The sequence below is a fragment of the Aspergillus nomiae genome (assembly GCF_001204775.2).
Source record: "Aspergillus nomiae NRRL 13137 chromosome Unknown contig00238, whole genome shotgun sequence".
NCBI lineage: Eukaryota > Fungi > Ascomycota > Eurotiomycetes > Eurotiales > Aspergillaceae > Aspergillus > Aspergillus nomiae.
The window spans coordinates 21,052-37,891 of record NW_015378293.1 but is presented as its reverse complement, the minus strand read 5'-3'; the positions used below and the strand labels follow the sequence as shown (position 1 = coordinate 37,891).

General features: G+C 48.5%; 6 protein-coding genes across 6 annotated transcripts; 4 read left to right on the top strand and 2 right to left on the bottom strand.

Annotated features, from left to right (window-relative positions):
- Positions 1-931: 931 nt before the first annotated feature.
- Positions 932-2,894, top strand: ANOM_008347 (putative PKS-like enzyme; the record flags this gene model as incomplete). Its single annotated transcript, XM_015553603.1, has 5 exons — positions 932-998; positions 1,082-2,109; positions 2,165-2,318; positions 2,385-2,479; positions 2,562-2,894. The coding sequence occupies 5 exons, from the start codon at positions 932-934 to the stop codon at positions 2,892-2,894; spliced, it is 1,677 nt and encodes a 558-aa protein (XP_015404849.1).
- Positions 2,895-5,666: 2,772 nt separating this feature from the next.
- On the top strand, positions 5,667-6,877 carry ANOM_008346 (D-alanine--D-alanine ligase family protein; the record flags this gene model as incomplete). The annotated part of the gene is made up of 3 exons (XM_015553602.1): positions 5,667-6,029; positions 6,093-6,677; positions 6,737-6,877. The coding sequence occupies 3 exons, from the start codon at positions 5,667-5,669 to the stop codon at positions 6,875-6,877; spliced, it is 1,089 nt and encodes a 362-aa protein (XP_015404848.1).
- A 1,464-nt stretch (positions 6,878-8,341) lies between these two features.
- ANOM_008345 (sulfotransferase family protein) lies at positions 8,342-9,288 on the top strand (the record flags this gene model as incomplete). Its single annotated transcript, XM_015553601.1, has 2 exons — positions 8,342-8,980; positions 9,067-9,288. 2 exons carry the CDS (start codon positions 8,342-8,344, stop codon positions 9,286-9,288), a joined length of 861 nt encoding a protein of 286 aa, XP_015404847.1.
- A 1,318-nt stretch (positions 9,289-10,606) lies between these two features.
- On the bottom strand, positions 10,607-11,960 carry ANOM_008344 (uncharacterized protein; the record flags this gene model as incomplete). The annotated part of the gene is made up of 3 exons (XM_015553600.1): positions 10,607-10,967; positions 11,021-11,532; positions 11,589-11,960. The coding sequence occupies 3 exons, from the start codon at positions 11,958-11,960 to the stop codon at positions 10,607-10,609; spliced, it is 1,245 nt and encodes a 414-aa protein (XP_015404846.1).
- A 588-nt stretch (positions 11,961-12,548) lies between these two features.
- ANOM_008343 (F-box protein) lies at positions 12,549-13,988 on the top strand (the record flags this gene model as incomplete). The annotated part of the gene is made up of 1 exon (XM_015553599.1): positions 12,549-13,988. One exon carries the CDS (start codon positions 12,549-12,551, stop codon positions 13,986-13,988), a length of 1,440 nt encoding a protein of 479 aa, XP_015404852.1.
- Positions 13,989-15,229: 1,241 nt separating this feature from the next.
- On the bottom strand, positions 15,230-16,656 carry ANOM_008342 (serine/threonine-protein kinase; the record flags this gene model as incomplete). The annotated part of the gene is made up of 3 exons (XM_015553598.1): positions 15,230-15,885; positions 15,989-16,332; positions 16,391-16,656. 3 exons carry the CDS (start codon positions 16,654-16,656, stop codon positions 15,230-15,232), a joined length of 1,266 nt encoding a protein of 421 aa, XP_015404851.1.
- Between the last annotated feature and the right edge of the window lie 184 nt (positions 16,657-16,840).

Below are 16,840 nucleotides of genomic sequence, written 5' to 3'. Positions count from 1 at the left end.
ACCGAAAAAATAGGGCTTTGAACTTGGGTCCTACGACTTGATCATTGCCAGCAATGTATTGCATGCGACTAGTGATATCAACACCACGTCGAGAAATGTGAGGGACCTGCTGAAATTAAATGGTGAGCTTGCTCTGATAGAGGTCACTGCTCTGCAGATTCACTCCGGAGTCATATTTGGCATGCTACCTGGATGATGGCTTGGAAACACTGACAGCCGCGTGGAGTCTCCACTTCTCGATATATCTGGCTGGCATGATAGGCTTCGTCGCTGTGGATTCTCTGGAATTAATTTCGAGATGCATGACTATGACTCTGTTGAGGACCATCAGATGAGTGTCATAATTTCTTCAGCAACTAGCCACCCAGGGCCATTGCCTTTTGAGTAAACGGAACCTTATGGGAAGAATGTCAACCGCTTTGGAACTCTCCACTGCAGAACGCGCTTCTCCTGGACTTAAGTCAGGATTTTCTACCTACAAAGCTCCTGACGGACCTAATAGGGGGCTCTCCGCAAACCATAATTGTGGTCAGTGGTAGCCAAGAGAATAACCGTATTGCAGGCCATGTGGCCGACCTATTGCCCTCTGTCAAGCCCAGCATCCATGTGAAGAAAGCTTTATTGGCTGAGGCGGACGTGTCCGAGGATCAGCTAGCAGTAGTAGTGTTAGAGGTATTCAACCCATTCCTCGGAACATGCTCAAAGAGTGAGTGGGAAAAAGTACGGCATATGCTTTCTAACGCTGCTGGCATTTTATGAGTCACCTCTGGAGGTGCAGTTGACTGCACAAGCCCTTTACAGTTGCCCATTGTCGGCCTGACGCGCTGCCTGCGATCAGAAGACCTGTCTGCCAAGGTCGTCACGCTAGATCTGGAATTGAATCACGGATCAGGGCTCCAGGTTGCTGGACAAGTTATTGGCGTGCTTGACCATGCATTTGGTCTATCTGCTCCTCAAATTTTCGGCCTTGTTGGAACTTGAATACGCGGTCCGCAATGGTGAGGTTATTATACCTCGGTTAATCAATAACAACCAAGCCGATGAATACGTTAAAGACAGTACATCGACATACCATCCCCAGACCAAACAGGGATTAAGTCGCGTCGTGCTTCGACCCTCAGGATCCACGAACCTGGGCTTCTTGACTCACACTACTGGGCCGGTTCTGAGCAGCACTCGCAGAGGGTTGGAGCAGAAGAAGTCCGGGTGGAGCTCCAATATGTCTCTCTCAACTTCAAAGACATCATGGTCGCAATGGGCCAACTGGGCGGATACACAGCCATGCTACTGCAAGGTAGCGGGAAAGTTGTTGAGCTTGGTCAAGCACTCCACGATCAGTATGCTGTCGGCAATTCAGTCTACGTAACCCATTGGGACGGCCTCACAATGACAAGCGTCATTGTCCCGTGGAATGTTCGTCATTTCCCCAAGACGATACCGATAGAAGTTGCCACCGCCATTCCCACTGCATATACGACAGTGTTGTATTCGCTGAGGAATGTTGCGAATCTCCAAGAGGGAGAGACTAGTCTAATTCATTCTGGAGCTGGAGCAGTGGGCCAAGCTGCTATTTCCATAGCTCAATATCTCAAAGCCGGCGCGATCTTCGTCACAGTAGGCAACGCGAAGAAGAGAACGCTAGTGAGAGAACAATTTCAGATCCCAAACGAGAACATATTCTCGAGCCCCGACCTCGGCTTCTTCGATCAGATTCTTCGTCAGACGAAGTATCATGGTGTCAACGTCGTTCTCAACTCACTCAGCGAGGATGTTTTACAAAGGAGCTGCTCTCTCCTTGCGCCGTTCGGACGGTTTGTCGAGATTGGAAAGAAAGATATAATCTCCAATGCGAGGCTCAAAATAGGATGTTTGGAAAGGAGCGCCTCTCTCATTACCGTTGATTTGACGCTGCTTGCGAAGAGGAAGCCGGCTTTCCACCAAGAACTCTACCGCAGTGTCTTCGACCTGGCCAATAAGCAGAAGATCAAAGTCCTGAGTCCTCTAACAATTAACGGTCTCTCAGAGCTAGAGGCTTCATTTAGGATGATGCAGGCTGGTATACATATGGGGAGACTGCTGCTCAACCTGGACCCTGAGATGACCTTTCCTGTAAGTGTATACTTCTACCAATGCTGATATTTATCTTGCTGACTCCGGCTTGCAGGTCCAACCCCAAAAGCCACCGGCTCCTAAGTTGAAAGGGGATTGCTCCTACCTGGAGATGGGCGGTACTGGCGGCCCTGGAGGACTTATTATCAAGCACCTTGCGAGTCTCGGGGCAAAACACATCGTAACCCTGTCTCGATCTGGTCCTCACGGTCCGCTTATGAGAGAATTGGTAGACGATATGCATACTACTGGGTTCAAGGTTATCTTTTGAAAAGGCAGTGTTACGGACACTGTCGCATTCGAGACGATTAAGGATCAGGCCAGAGAATTTCCGATCAGAGGCATCATCCAAGGAGCAATGGTGCTCCAGGTAAGTCACAAATATGTTTGTGTAATACAGAAGTTGTGAATGGAAACATGACTCTCTGGTGGACAATATGAGCTACGAGCAGTGGCAGGCTGCAATGGAATCGAAAGTTATGGGAACGACGAATTTGCACCAAGTGTTCGGCGACACTCTAGATGTTTTCATCTTCCTTTCGAGCCTTGCTGGGACCATTGCATCTTATACCCAGGGTAATTACTGTGTTGGAAACACTTTCCAGGACCCTCTCGCTCGCCATAGAGCGTCTCTTGGTCTGCCAGCGCGGTCTATCGATGTTGGCGCGGTGGAAGGAGATGGCCACACAGCTGAGAACCAAGATGCCATTGACTTTGTCATTCTCCAAGGACGGCAGTCCTATCAGGCCGAGGGGTTTCTGGCCACAGTCAACGAGGCGATATAGAATCCCTTAGCATCCAGCCTTCGGCGGCGCAGCTGGTCTGCGGCACAAGCCGAACTGATCCAAGTTCTTCTGCCAAAGAAGCATCTGCAGCGCCCAGATCCTAAATTCTCGCACATGTGGACGAAACCAAACCACCAAGCATGTACAGAGACTGGATCAAAAGAAGCCGATATCCCAGCAGTAATTGGATCAGCACCTACGGTAGGTGAAGTCGAGGAAGCAACGCAAGCCGCAATAACGATGAAGCTTTCCTCTCTGCTTGCACTGCCAGACCATGAAGTATGCACCGATCGATCAATATCGAGCTATGGAATGGACTCTCTCATTGCGGTACAACTTCGCAATTAGATATTAACATGATTAGAGGCCCACGTCCAAACACTCGAGCTGATGAGTCCAATAACCGTCATCGAGCTGTCAAACATGGTCGCTAGAAGATCTCGGCTGGTGGCGACCAGTCTTTTGGTGAGGACAACATAGGTCAACTTAGGTATTGAAATCGCAACGTGCTAAGCCCACATTTGATGAGCTAAGAGGCTCCTTTTCTAGTATGGTGGTGAGAAGGCTTGTCTTCGTATTGGTTTATTGCGAACTGCCTTCGAACCATTGAATCCGCAAGTTGGCGATGAAGAAAGATTGTACACTTTCAAAGAACACACCATCGAGGAGATGATGAGACAAGGAAATTGATATATTATAAGAAGAGCCAGTCACCATGTGGGTGATATGAAAACCCTGGTCAGAGTATAAAGAGGACCATTTGAGTTATATAGTCTTAAGAACTGAAGGAAAAGCTATGGCAGAATTGATACTGTCAAGAGAGGATATGATACCTACATAAAAGGCTGGTTTAACATAGGCAAACCAGTAGACATAAAAGTACATTATCATAAAGAATCAGTATTCTGATCCGCCGGAGAAATCAGTTAGCGCGATGACCTTGAGCACCACTCGGTTAGCGGGATATGGTGGGTAAAAAGATCAGTAGTTACCATGATTGGTCCGCCTTTGGATGGCCTTCTGTAGTTGCTCCTACCTTTATTCTTGGGGGCGGTGTATAAATGCCGTAACATGGGAGGCTCTGAAGGGTTCGTATATACCGGCACTCGGACATAATGGGGGCAGTCTGACCGATCATTTAAGTAGAAAACATTCGGAGCTCGTTCGGGAACGGAACTAATGCACCAAATTCTTTTCAGGTGCTGGTAAAGAGATGGAGCTTTAAAAATCGGGTTAAGGTTCTGGCCTAAGCCCATATAGGCAAGGTGACGGATAACTAAGCAGCACCTTACCAATCTAGGCATGGTGGGGGAGGTTTCGGGGTTTTTTTGGGTTGACCGAAATTGGCCTGGGTTCGGGGCGAGTGCGGGTTTACCGATCAAAAACCCGATCCGATAACAACTCTACTCCCCATCTTAATGTTGCAGCATGGAGGGGTAGTCCGGGTGTAGGCACGCACACACACAAACAGTTAAATACTGTTTCCATTCGTTGGGTAAGTAACAAGCTATAGGGAGAGAAAGATGGGCAGAATTAGCCCCACTGTGAAGGATGATTTGTTGTAGACCAAAAGTTAAACCCATGTGGTGTGGGTAGCTCACGATTCAGCTTCCACCCAAGTGGATAGAGTTTCTATTTTGCATCTTACACTCAACAGAGTGGCTGGCTGAGCTGGAAGATCTATTAGATCTAGAATGTGGTCTCAACTACAGAGTAAATGCCTTTGTAAAGCGGGTGCGTCGGTCACACCGCCATTCTATCTCATCTCCGATGGTCGCTGATCATGTAGTCGCACATACAGTCCTGCACCACCGGCTGGTGCGGTACTATGGAAGAATGGAGAACTCGTCTGATTTCTCTGAGCTATGGCGAGCGGCTACCTAATATACATAGAACATAGGGTCATGTGATAGGTAGGGCGTGTCACCCCACTACATCATCCGCCTCTAGATTCTACACCAGCCTATTCATATATCTATATTCCTATGTTTAATATACAGATAAAGACATTTCCTCACAATTCCAATCCCTTGGGCGTTCAAGATCGTTCAGCCCGTGACTACGTAGCTTTCATTAATTTGACTTTAGCCACTCTCTCCTCGACCCTTTCAGCTTGACCAATTCAGCACCACCGTGTCATTTATATAGAATCTCCATTGGTGGAATGGCTCGGCAAATTCTCTGTAAAGTTCAAGGAACATCGATGGTTGAACGATCATCATTGCGCGATCTGCGCGACCCACAAGAGTTTGCTCAAGCTGGTTCCTCCTCGCTTCAACATATCCACGCTAGTACTCGTATTGTAAAGTTCCAGAATATCACCAAATTCCAGATCTCCCACTCAGGTAATCTATCTGTGTCTAAGTTATTGAAGAAGTGGTCGAATTTGTTCGAATGCGCATAATGACTAGACAAAGAGAAAGTAACAGTAGGCCGGATCCTAATGCGGGTTACCCCTTACCAACTTCAATATACTGGTAATCGGTTTGTCACTACGGCCGGAACAGAATTGGATATCAACCTGATGGGCCCTTTGTACAGAGGTCTAGTCGTGTAGATCCCTGGTAGAGCAGATTCTCTTAGAGATCGCTGGTACTGTGTAAAGTGGCCAGCTGAAGTTGGTGGGTCATAAAAGTCGAATTTAAATTTTCCCTCAGGCAGACATACGAACATAGAGATCCTTAAATAGCGCATGTACTTGGGGTGTAAATTGGAAGTTTTCCATTCCTTCTCTATCTCAATACGATATTGGATGCCATTCGAAGACCGGCCATGTCTGACACACCTTCTCTTAATATAGCCTTAATCGCCGAACAACGGTCGACCTTCCACAACCAAGGTTATTCGGAAGAAGAATGTGCAGCTTTACCACACAACGGTGAAGTCGATACTGTGTTGTCTACCCTGCGAGAGCTTGGGCATCATGTCACACTAGTCCCAGGACTCCAATCCCTTGTCAAACACCTAGCGGCTGGTACATACAAGGATTGGGATCTGGCATTTAACATCGCACAAGGATTTCATGGGCCATCCAGGGAAGCCCAGGTTCCAGCGCTGTTAGATGCCTACCAATTACCTTACACTTTTTCTGACGCTGCCACGATGGCGCTTTGTCAGAACAAGGTCCATACCAAGGTACCGTATCTATTGGGTCATCACTTGAACACCAAGGCCCCGCTAACTGACATGGCCACTTAGATCATTCTAGCTCATCATAACATACCCACCGCTCCATTCGCGGTGATCTCACGGAAGGATCAGGAAGTGAAACTTGAGAAACTTAACAATATGTTACCGCACTATCCACTCTTTTTAAAGCCAGTTATCGAAGGATCGTCTAAAGGGATCGACAGATTTAACAAAGTGACAGAACCTGCAGAGTTAGGATCGGCAGTCAAAAAGCTAAGATCAAAATTCCCCGACCAAGATATCCTGGTCGAGCCTTTTCTATCCGGACGGGAGCTTTCGGTGAGCATTCTGGGAACTGGTGTCCAGAGTTATGTGGTTGGCGTCAACGAGCTCCTGTGGCAAAGTCCTTCCAGTAAGAGTAACGGAAGTAACGGAAGCTCCAGCAGTTTAGAGTTTGCCAGCAGAAAGAGCAAGTGCAGCGACGCAAACATGCTGGTAGGACGGAATGACCCTGGGCTTATGACTGAACCACAGGTCAAGGTTGCCTGCCAGGTTGCATTGGACGCTTGGAGAACTTTGGGCTGCCGCGATGCTGGGCGTGTCGACATTCGATTTAACTCCAATGAGCACGATGCTGTCCCTAACATTCTAGAGGTAGGCCTACCAATGTCGATCTCACCTTAACATAGACCATTTTATCTAATGTCATATAGCTGAATCCTATTTCCGGCCTTCTTCCCGGTCATTCTCCGTTGCCGTTGAGTGCCGAAGAGAATGGGGTTCCATACCAAAGTCTGTTGGCAACAATTATCCAAAGTGCTGTCACCAGAAAGCCTGCTTGCATTCTTAGCTAGGAATTTTGCAGCGATGTGAGCGGCCTAATTGTGGATGTACATACATCCTATGGCACCCTGATAGGAACTGATAGAAATAACCACATAATAAGTCATTATCCAATATCTCGGAGAATAACCATAGTTCTTATATTGCGAGCCCTGAAGTATGCGCGCTGGGCCTAGGAAGAAAGTAAATCCCAACATGCGACGCCACTTACAGCGTGTACTTGAAGAATGGAGACTTGTCACCTATTGCCAACAGCTAATTAACAGTGTATTTCTCTGTTTTCTGCCTTAGATTTATTTCCTTTTCTCCGGTTACTACAAATATACAAAAGCACTAGCAGAAATACTGTAAGTAAAGTAAAGCTACCGAAAGCAAGTAATAAACTAAAATCCATGATAATATATCGAGGTTTCTTTCTTTAGATACATAAGACCGTCACGGGACGGCTCCCAGGTGCATTTGGGAACTTGGACCGCTGCACTATCGGTAAAAGACTAGGATATAAAGCTAAAGGCTTTGTACTGCGCTTACATATATAAGCTTTACAACACTTATTTATCTCACATTCTAATAGTTTCTCTTGTCAAGAATCCTTGTAGCTGGTCTGCTTCCTATCAGTACCTATAATAGATCAAGGTCAGTGACACAGGTTCCATAATATAACTATCGGTAACTTAAGAAAAGCCCTAGAACGGGCTGCATTCGGGTATAATACATTTCTCTCTCTCTCTCTCTCTATATATTCTTGCAGTTGAGGTGCTGTACGCGTAAGGTTTACTACTAATAAATAATAAAGCACGTGATTATTTACTTCTTAAAAAATTATATAATTGGCTGAAAGGACCCACTAGTATGGAGTAGTAGGGAGATTCATAGATTTTCCCTATATCGAGGTTTTAAGAATTTTATATGGGAATTGATTTCAGATACCGATTGGATTGCTTATATCGGAGGATTCCCTATGTCCGGGTTGCTTATAGAGGGGTTTTACCGTATTGGATGGCATGGATGTTCGATCTTGCGTTCGACTCGTAGCACTTTCGCCATCAGGATAGCTTTCATTGGCTAGTTCGTGTGCTGCCGTCACCAATCAGTCTCCCTGGTAGTTCCACATTACCCACGCGTAGCGCCCAAGTTGCTGAGCATTCCAAGCACCATATTCTTGCTCTTACCCACCCATCCTGGTCGAATCCCCTTTTATCTCTGGGTTTAGTGAATCGCTGCATAATAAAAACACACCCGAATCTTCTCGTATAAATATATATGTATCTATATTTCTCTTCGCATAAAGAAGGTCTGGTAAATCGATAAAAAGCAAGGGGAAATTAGGTTCAGGCCCCCAAACCCATACTCAGGCCCCCCAATCGACCCGCCCTAAGAATCATGTGACCGATCATAGCTACTACATATGATGTGGAAGCCCTCTCCCAGGGTTCTTCCTAAGCTCACGCCAGCTTTATGTTTTTGGAGCCCCAATGTACGCCCTCCAACGTTTACTCTACGGATTCCCCGAGCCGGCTCCGCACAAACGCACCAAGCCCGTCGAGGTGCTTTGCTTGGGCTTGCCACGCACCGGAACCGAGTCGTTAAGCGTGGCCTTGCGAACTCTGGGCCTGCAGACATATCATGGCTGGGACTTGGTATTCGAGCCAGATGGCAGCAAGCTGCAACTATGTGCTGAGCTAGTGCGGCGGAAATACAAAGGGGCTCGCGATGGCGACGTGCACATTAGTAGCGCGGAGTTCGACATTCTTGTCGGTGATAGTCAAGCGGTGGTTGACTCGTTGTGTATTTTATTTGCTCCCGAGCTGCTCGCCGCCTACCCAGACGCCAAGGTGGTCCTCAACATGCGTCCCGATTCCAATGCCTGGTACCGGAGCATCAATAAAACTATCATCGAAGAGGCCGATCAATCATGGGTGATGTGGGCGATGCAGTGGTTCTCCGCAGAGTTTCATTGGCTGTACAGTCTTTACTTAAGAGATGGATATCCCGGCATCTTTCACAGCGGCACCACCAAAGACGGTATCCAGCGAAACGCAAAGTGGGTGTATCGCGACCACTGCAATATGGTCCGGGGGATGGTGCCTAAGGATAATTTGCTGGAGTGGTCCGTCGAGGATGGCTGGGAGCCGCTTTGCAAGGCATGACTTGGAAGAATCTGGATTATTCTCAAAACCATAGCTAATGATAGAAATAGTTTCTCGACAAGCCTGTTCCGAACGAGCCCTTTCCCCGAACCAATAATCCAGGCGATTACGCCGAGCGCGCAAATAAACTCATCAAAAAGCGCTCCGTGCAATGTCTGCGCAACTTGACTCTCACCGCCCTGACTCTGGGCGGGATCACCACTGCTGTTGTGATGTGGTGGCAGGGACGGATCCCGAAGGTGACGAGGCTGGGTGATCTCCTTGTAAAATGACCTAGAATCAATATATGGAATGGATTTTCAATTGGAGAGTTTGAAATATGTCGATTTGAACCACTCCACACTCAGGCTCAACAGAAAACCGTGACCCCGTTTTTTAGCCTTCGTTTAGGAATGCGAAATTGCCGTGGAAGGACGAAGGTGGTAACGGGAATTCCGGATGCTCCTAAGAAATGTTATCGATTCCCGGGGGAGTTGCCAGTTGGAAGGGTAACCGATGTGGGCACTCCCTGTGGATAACATGCTAGGTTAAACTTAAAAAGACTCACCGAGCAGTTAATGCATTGGAATACCAAAAATACGAATGTGGAATAAATATTCAAGGATGTACAGTGAGAGAGCGGAGATAATGTTTTCTTCCTAGTCATCTAGAGTGGCATAACCTAACCGTTGTACCCTAGCCATAACCTAACCTAACTGGGGTCGGTTAGGTAAAGGTATAAAAATGTTTAACCCACCTAGGTTAAGGTTAAAATTAGGTTAACCGCTGGTTAACCACGGGCGGTACAATATATATATACAACCTAACCGCAACGTACCGGTTAGATATAAAGACTTCTCAGCACTGCCCGAAGCCTTCGACAAAATCACAAAGCGGACGGTGTTATCTCCGATGACGCAGCCTCCAATTGTCACTGCAACCCAGCCCAGCGAGTCAGTCTGCCTTCAAAAAGGAAAATTCTGGAGGAGTTAGGATCTTTGTTAGGTACCATTACCAGTGCCAATGCCTATTATACTTTTTTCTTTTTATTCTTTAGCTGATACGGGTTTAGCACCAGTACCGCCCTATCTTCAGTCCTTCCCCTGAGCGCCTGCGAAGGCCTCCGAAGGCCTCTGATTGGACTTGCTATTAGTGCGTGGCTTGTGCAGTGTATAACTAACCTTGGAAGGGGTTCAAATTCTTCCATCAATTTTTGACGTGAGCTAGCAGGAGTAGGCCCAGAAATACCTAGGTCTGTTGTTCCACAGCTCTGGTTGTTAGACTGAGTACCCTCACTAGACCAACAATGGATAGAGGAGAATATCTACAGTTGTTCTAGAAATTCGGGCTCATATAGGAGTGTATATTCATGTCACTACGGCAGCACGACTGAAACGATTAATCAATCCTGTAAAAGGGTCCCACGGATTATGGAATTATAAGATTGAGCTTTCCACATAAACGTTCGAATATCTTTGACTATAGTACAATACAAACAATTCTAATAATAATACAGCCACTATATGGAAGATCTATGGGACCGAGTCTCACCCCACCACCGGTCGTCTTCAATCCAAGGAGCTGGATTCCACTGCTGCTCGATCGCGGACATTATTTAGGAGCGACTTTGTATTTCTTGTGGAGATCTTGGACAGCCGTGTCGACCTGAGTCATAAACTTCTCGATTCCGGAAGTTGTGATGTCCTTAAGGTCTCGGAATTCGAACAAAGGCACATTGCGAGTCCCTTGGTACATCTTCTCCGTCTTGGATCCAAGGCCTCCAATGGAACCGTCAATAGTTTTGTCAAATGCGGTAAGCAAGTCTTTCTTGGCGGCAATTCCATCAATCCAGGCCTTGACGGTCAGGGTGGCGTCAGGAGACTTGGAAGCCGTATTTTTGAACGTGAGGCCGGCAAACACCTTGTTCGGCACTGGAGCCTTGGCCGTCCCAGTACAGAATTTCTTGTCAAGCCTGCAATCTGTCAGTTAGGCAAACGGAGCAAGAGGAGATGTGACATTACTTACGCAAGCTTGCCAGCGGAGACCTTGTAGCATGCGAGCTTCTCAAAAAGAGGCAAAAGAGGAATCCCCTTGAGCTTTGACTCGACTTGGTTGTAGAGTGTCACAAAATCATTTCGAGGCATGAAGGGTGTGCGCAGCTTAGGACTCTCGTCTGGCTTAAGTGGTTTGCCGTCCAAGGATTTCGCGTATGATAAGACCAAGGAGCAGAATGCAAGCACATCATCAGAAAGCGCGGCCGGCTTAATTTCTTTGACAGGGGTGAAGTATGGCTTTGTAACGAGGATAGAATAGTCTGTTCTAAGCATAATCCCGTTGAGAACGTGGGCCTTGTTGTCTTTATGCATCTGCATAATGCTGTACAGTGCCTCAAGTGGCATTGGCGCAGTGACCTGAGGGTCCCACGGCACAATGTCTGGTTTATCTTTGCTGGTTGGGCTAGTAATTTTCCATGGGTTGCACTTGTTATTCGTAATCTGAACCTCAGTCTGCGGCTTTTGCCAAGGGTACCATTTTATCTGGCGACGCGGATTAATAGGACAGAGGTTATGATGGGACTTCATACAATTCTTACCAGATCGTCTGCTGCTGCTTTTCCAGCCTTTGCAAGCTCTCCAGTCCCGACTTTGATTTTTTGGCCGTCAAAAATGAACTCGGCGTTGAGTTTTCCGGGGTCAACCCCCGTGTCAGCCGTCAACAACCAGTTTGTGCCCTGGCGTTTGTCAACCACTGCTTTCTTTGCCGCGTTGGTGTCGTCCATCGAACAGCCTGGGTGTGCAAATTTGAAGAATGGACTCTCCAACTCGACGCCTATGCCTGCCGATCCATCGGCAGTAGGCCCGTCAAGGTACACCATGATATCGTCCACATGCTCCGTTTTACTGCGGGGAATACTGGCTGCCGACGCCGTCAGGAGAACGGGTAACATGTAGGGGAGTATATGCATGGTGGGCAGATTACTCCTGTATGGAATATGATCTGCTAGGCAATGGCAATGGAAAATAATGAGAGACTTTGCACTGAGCTGATTTCCTCAAGCATCAACGGGACTGGCATGACTTTTATAGACATCGCCTGGGCGAAGCACCGGTTCCCAGAAAAACAATATATTGACAAAATACACAAAGGACTTTCTTCAAGATCTACGGTCGGATGCAAGTCGGATCCGAATTGCACAGAAGCAGCCGCATATGCAGATTGACGCATGTCTCAGGCCGGCAGGATCGACTGACAATTTGGGGGCCGTTTAAGATCGACCTCCTTGCGTGGAATCTGGATGCGTATTCGGAGGATACTTATACTCCGCGGGACCGCAGCTGGTGTGTTGGTGGGTCCTATCCCACACGCTAAAATCCCTCCAGCCCCTTACTAAGGTAGTATTCTGCAGCTTTTGTTTGGAGTAAGCAACTACTGTCAGGCGACTCTGGTAGTAATTCTTCAGTGCCGCTCGGGTGTTTGATAGTGTTTCGTCGGATGGTCAAAGGGAATTTCGCCTCGCGCCTGTGGTCATTTCCATCCATATCCTAGCACCACCATGGCTGTGTTCACGCAGTTGCCAAATGAGCTCCTGGAAAATATTATCCTGCATTCCTTGCCCGAGGGGTTTGAGAGCTTGGCCCTAACCTGCAAGCATCTGTATGCACTCTGTACCCCGCATATTAAGCACCACAATCGACTACGCTGGCATTTCGAGAGGTTTGAGTACGGCAAGACAGATCTAGTGGTCCAGCATAAGCTGTCCTTGCTCAGCCTTCCCTACACAGCCTGCTCTGCATATAATCTGATTGCACGCATCGCGGTCGAGCCGACAGTAGCCCACTACATTGGAGAGGCAGATTTTGAGAAAGACGGTCAATTCACTACGGGCATATTCCGCACATTTGCCACCGATGCCAGTCGTGATAAAGCTGTGACCAAACTGCTAGCTGAGTCTTCATACTTACGGGAAGCAGGCCTTGAATGGCAAGAATACTACGCAGCCATTGAAGATGATCTTGACGCCGCCCGCTATTCACAACATGCTGCGGCTTTTGTTTTGACACTCCTACCCAATCTTAAGGTTCTCAAATTACCAAGAGAGTGGAAACCGATCGCTGCAACTAACAAGCTTCTCGAAGTTATTATGCGCCGATCAAGGCGGGCACCTATCCCTCACCACAAGCCGAGCATGGCTCAAGTCACAAGATTCGAGGCATCAGCCTCGCGTGATATTGATGAAAGTTTTCATCTAGATTGGGCAACTTGTTTCCTCACCTTGCCGCACGTTCGGTCCTTCTGGGGTCTCGGATGCATAGGCACAGGCGACGGATATGGGGCCATCACGTCTGCATATCTGCCCAATGGCTTCCAAGCACTTGAAGCGGTTCACTTTATGAGCGCTTCTATTGATGACAAGGCCATAGCGGGCTTTCTAAAGCATACCCCAAACCTCAAGACATTGAGATACTCGCATACCACCAACAACAACGGTGGCCTTCAGGATTGGGATCTCTGCCGATTCGTTACAGCAATCGAGCGCGAGACCGGGAGCCACCTCGTGGAGCTTTCCATCTCGATTAATGAAATGCGCGGCTCAATTATTCCGGGCAAAGTGTCAATGCGCGGGTTTTGTCGGCTGGAAAAGCTTGAGCTTCCCCTCGAAATCACAATGTGCACCCTCCATGCATCGGGAGAACACCAATCAAACTATTTCGATCTATTTCTGGGTGACCTCATACCTGCTTCGGTATCTCAGCTGTCCTTGATCTCGCATGGAATGGACGGCTGGGAGAAGGCCCTCAGTATGCTGTTCCGTGACTTTGCCGCCAGGAAGGGTTCTCAGGTGCCTGCTCTTAAAGAAATCTACCTATCCTGGCCGATCGATGTGGATGATTTGGACGAAAAGCAGTATGCCACGCTAGCTGTGGAGACTCAGAAGGCAGGCGTGGTCTTAGATATCATGTCGGACCCTTTAACTTGGGATGGGGAAGAGTGATGAATCCAGAGTAAGAATGGTATAACTAACCTATCCGTGCTGCTTGCAGAAAATCACTGGAGCCTTTCAGTATATGGGGAAGCGAGACTCTCCACGTGTAAGCTCACCTAACAAGCCTTTTACTATCATTAGGCACATCTACCCGCGCCTCCTACGAGATGGCCGAGTCCACCAGAACGGTAGATTATAGATAACTTTAACAATTTTGTTTGTCACATACGACCATTATGTAGGGGAAAAGGGGGCATCCCGTCCGCTTGGTCGCACTTAAACAACACGCGGTTGGGGTAGTAGTACTACTATACACAGTATAGTATCGGGGAAAAAAAAGCACATCCCCAACCCCCCGTGTAAAGAAGCCAGCCCGAAGCTACTACTCCTCACTCCCTACCAAAACCCCCTCCCCCTGCAAATCATTGACGGCCTTAGCAACCCACTCCTGACACCGTCTCCACGGCTCCCGCTGATACAACCTCCTTGCCCCGTGAAACTGCTTCTTGGGCGCTGGCAAGCCCTCACAAATCCCCAAGACGCACCTGTACTCTGCAATCGCTACCACACCTAGCTTCTCCTTGCTATAGAACCCTGGTATATCCTCTGGCGGTGGTGGGTACGGTGGGGCCAGCTGACCAACCTGGCATTTTATTGCCTGGCTGTATAGATGTGGTCCTTGAAATTTGCCCTAGCCAACTGCCAGCCGTCTATAGCCAATGGCTTCATTTTCTGCCTGTCACGATAGGTGCTGGTCACGAGTCGTGAAGTCCCCTGGATATCATGAACCAGTCTCGCACCAGTCCCCATGAGATCGTACTCTGAGCCTGCCCGACGGAGGAATATATACGGGCCACACGATCTCAAGTCTAAGTTGATATGCCCATCCCCCACATTACACCCGATGTTCCTTATATAACTGCCACGAGAAACTCATGCTGTCGCGTCGATCCCACTCCAGGTATCATTAAGGTATCATTACAATAGCATCTAGTGAGAGCGGCGACTGTACAATGCGACGAAGCTCGTCGTTTCTCCGGTCCCTGCGACTCTGCGACAAGAAACGGTATCCACGTGACTCTCAAAGCTTTGAGACTCCAAGCTCACCGTAGACAGTCTTGAACATAGCACGACTACAATTATTTCGTGATGCTGCAGAAACGTAGGTGTACGAACTGATAAGTGGTATTAATATTAGGGCTAAGAAACGGAATCTTCTCTTCGTCCTCCCAGGCCAGCTCATATCTTTTCTAAAGTGCATCTAGCCAGGGGTGTCGTAAGAGATCCTCTGCCGAAACCCGATCAGCGGGATTTATCTTCATCATGGCCTGCAGAAAGGAGGCAAACTCATCCCGGAGCTCTTGGTCGAGGCCTGGCATAAAGGCTTCCGACGCCAGTCCCGACCGATCCATTGGTGGAGCGTCCTTGATCCGGCCATCACCATCAAAGAGGTTCTGGACCAGGCTCTCATTGCCTCTCTCCAAAAGCTCATTGGGAAAGGGCCCAAACAAGTCCACAATCTCCGCTAGGTGCTCCTTGAGCTCATAATGACCGTCCGGGGGGACCGACCCGCTGAACATGCGAACCGCCTGAAAGACCTCGAGCACGACAGCCCCTAGGTTCCAGAAATCGGTGCTTGCATCCCACGGCGCCTGTATCAGCACTTCGGGTGATCGGAGGGCCACGGGCTGGATCAGATCGCAGAGATGTCGGTCCGTCCAGCTAGAGACGCCCCAGTCTCCCAGGGCAATGTCGAACTCGGCAGCGCGCCTACTGTCAGCTTCGTTGAAGTAGTAGCGGCGTAGAGGTGTTGAGGGCACAACAGAGTACTGTTCCTCGGACCGATCCTGTAGGGAATCGCAACATCGGTCAGGTAACCGGATTCTATCAAGGAATAGTCCCTGAACTTGACAAAAATGTTATCTGGTTTGATATCTGATGGAGAATTGGAAGGATATCAGCATAGTGGCACCTGGCTAAGCCAGAACACATGGAAAGCATCCTCATACCGGTATGAATGACATTATGTTCGTGAAAAAAATCGAGAACCAGCAAGAGCTGGATGGTGAACCTCCGCATCACCGAGTTTGGAAGTCTACTTTCCGCGAACCAGGCGCCGAAGCTCCGTAACGTCTCGCCCATTAGTTCAAAGACCAGGCAGACGTGGGTTCCATTGGGTCCACGATGCTCAAAGTCATCAAGGATATGGCAGACGTGATTGTACCCTAGCTGGTGGCGGTCTCCGCGTCGGAGATGGGTCAAGATCTCCCGCTCAAAGATAGGGGCTTCCATGCCATCATAGCATTCAGCGCTGAGCACTTTGAGAGCTCGGAACTCATTTTCAGGGCCAGATCTATGTATCTGGGTTAGCTTTATTCTTTTCCTACGCGGCTTCATGTTTACCTACTCACTGTGCCGGGACTAGGTCTCGCACCAGCCAGACTGTTGAATAGACACCGTATCCGATCTTGTTCAGGACTTTGTACCGGTCTTTGAATACATCGCCGATGTACACGGGGTGAAACCTTCCGGGGCGGTACGCCCGCGTGCCTTCCTCGATATCAGTCTTTGCGTCCTGGGGCATTTTGTAGCTTGATTTGTATCTTGCAGGGTTCGTGGTAAAGGCGAGTGTTGGAAGCTGAGACTTCAGTGGGGATCGCCTCGGCAACGGCGGCATAGAGCAATTACTAATACATCACCATGCAGCAACGGCCTTGTCCCTGTCGCGGAGGGCTTACAAGCCTCGCAACGAATGGTAACACGGGATTGCCCGTGGCATCACGCTGCCAATATCCCCTTTCGCATCGTTTGCCTGCTGCCCGAGGGAAACAGTCGTGAGCCTGTCAAAATGCTGCACTATA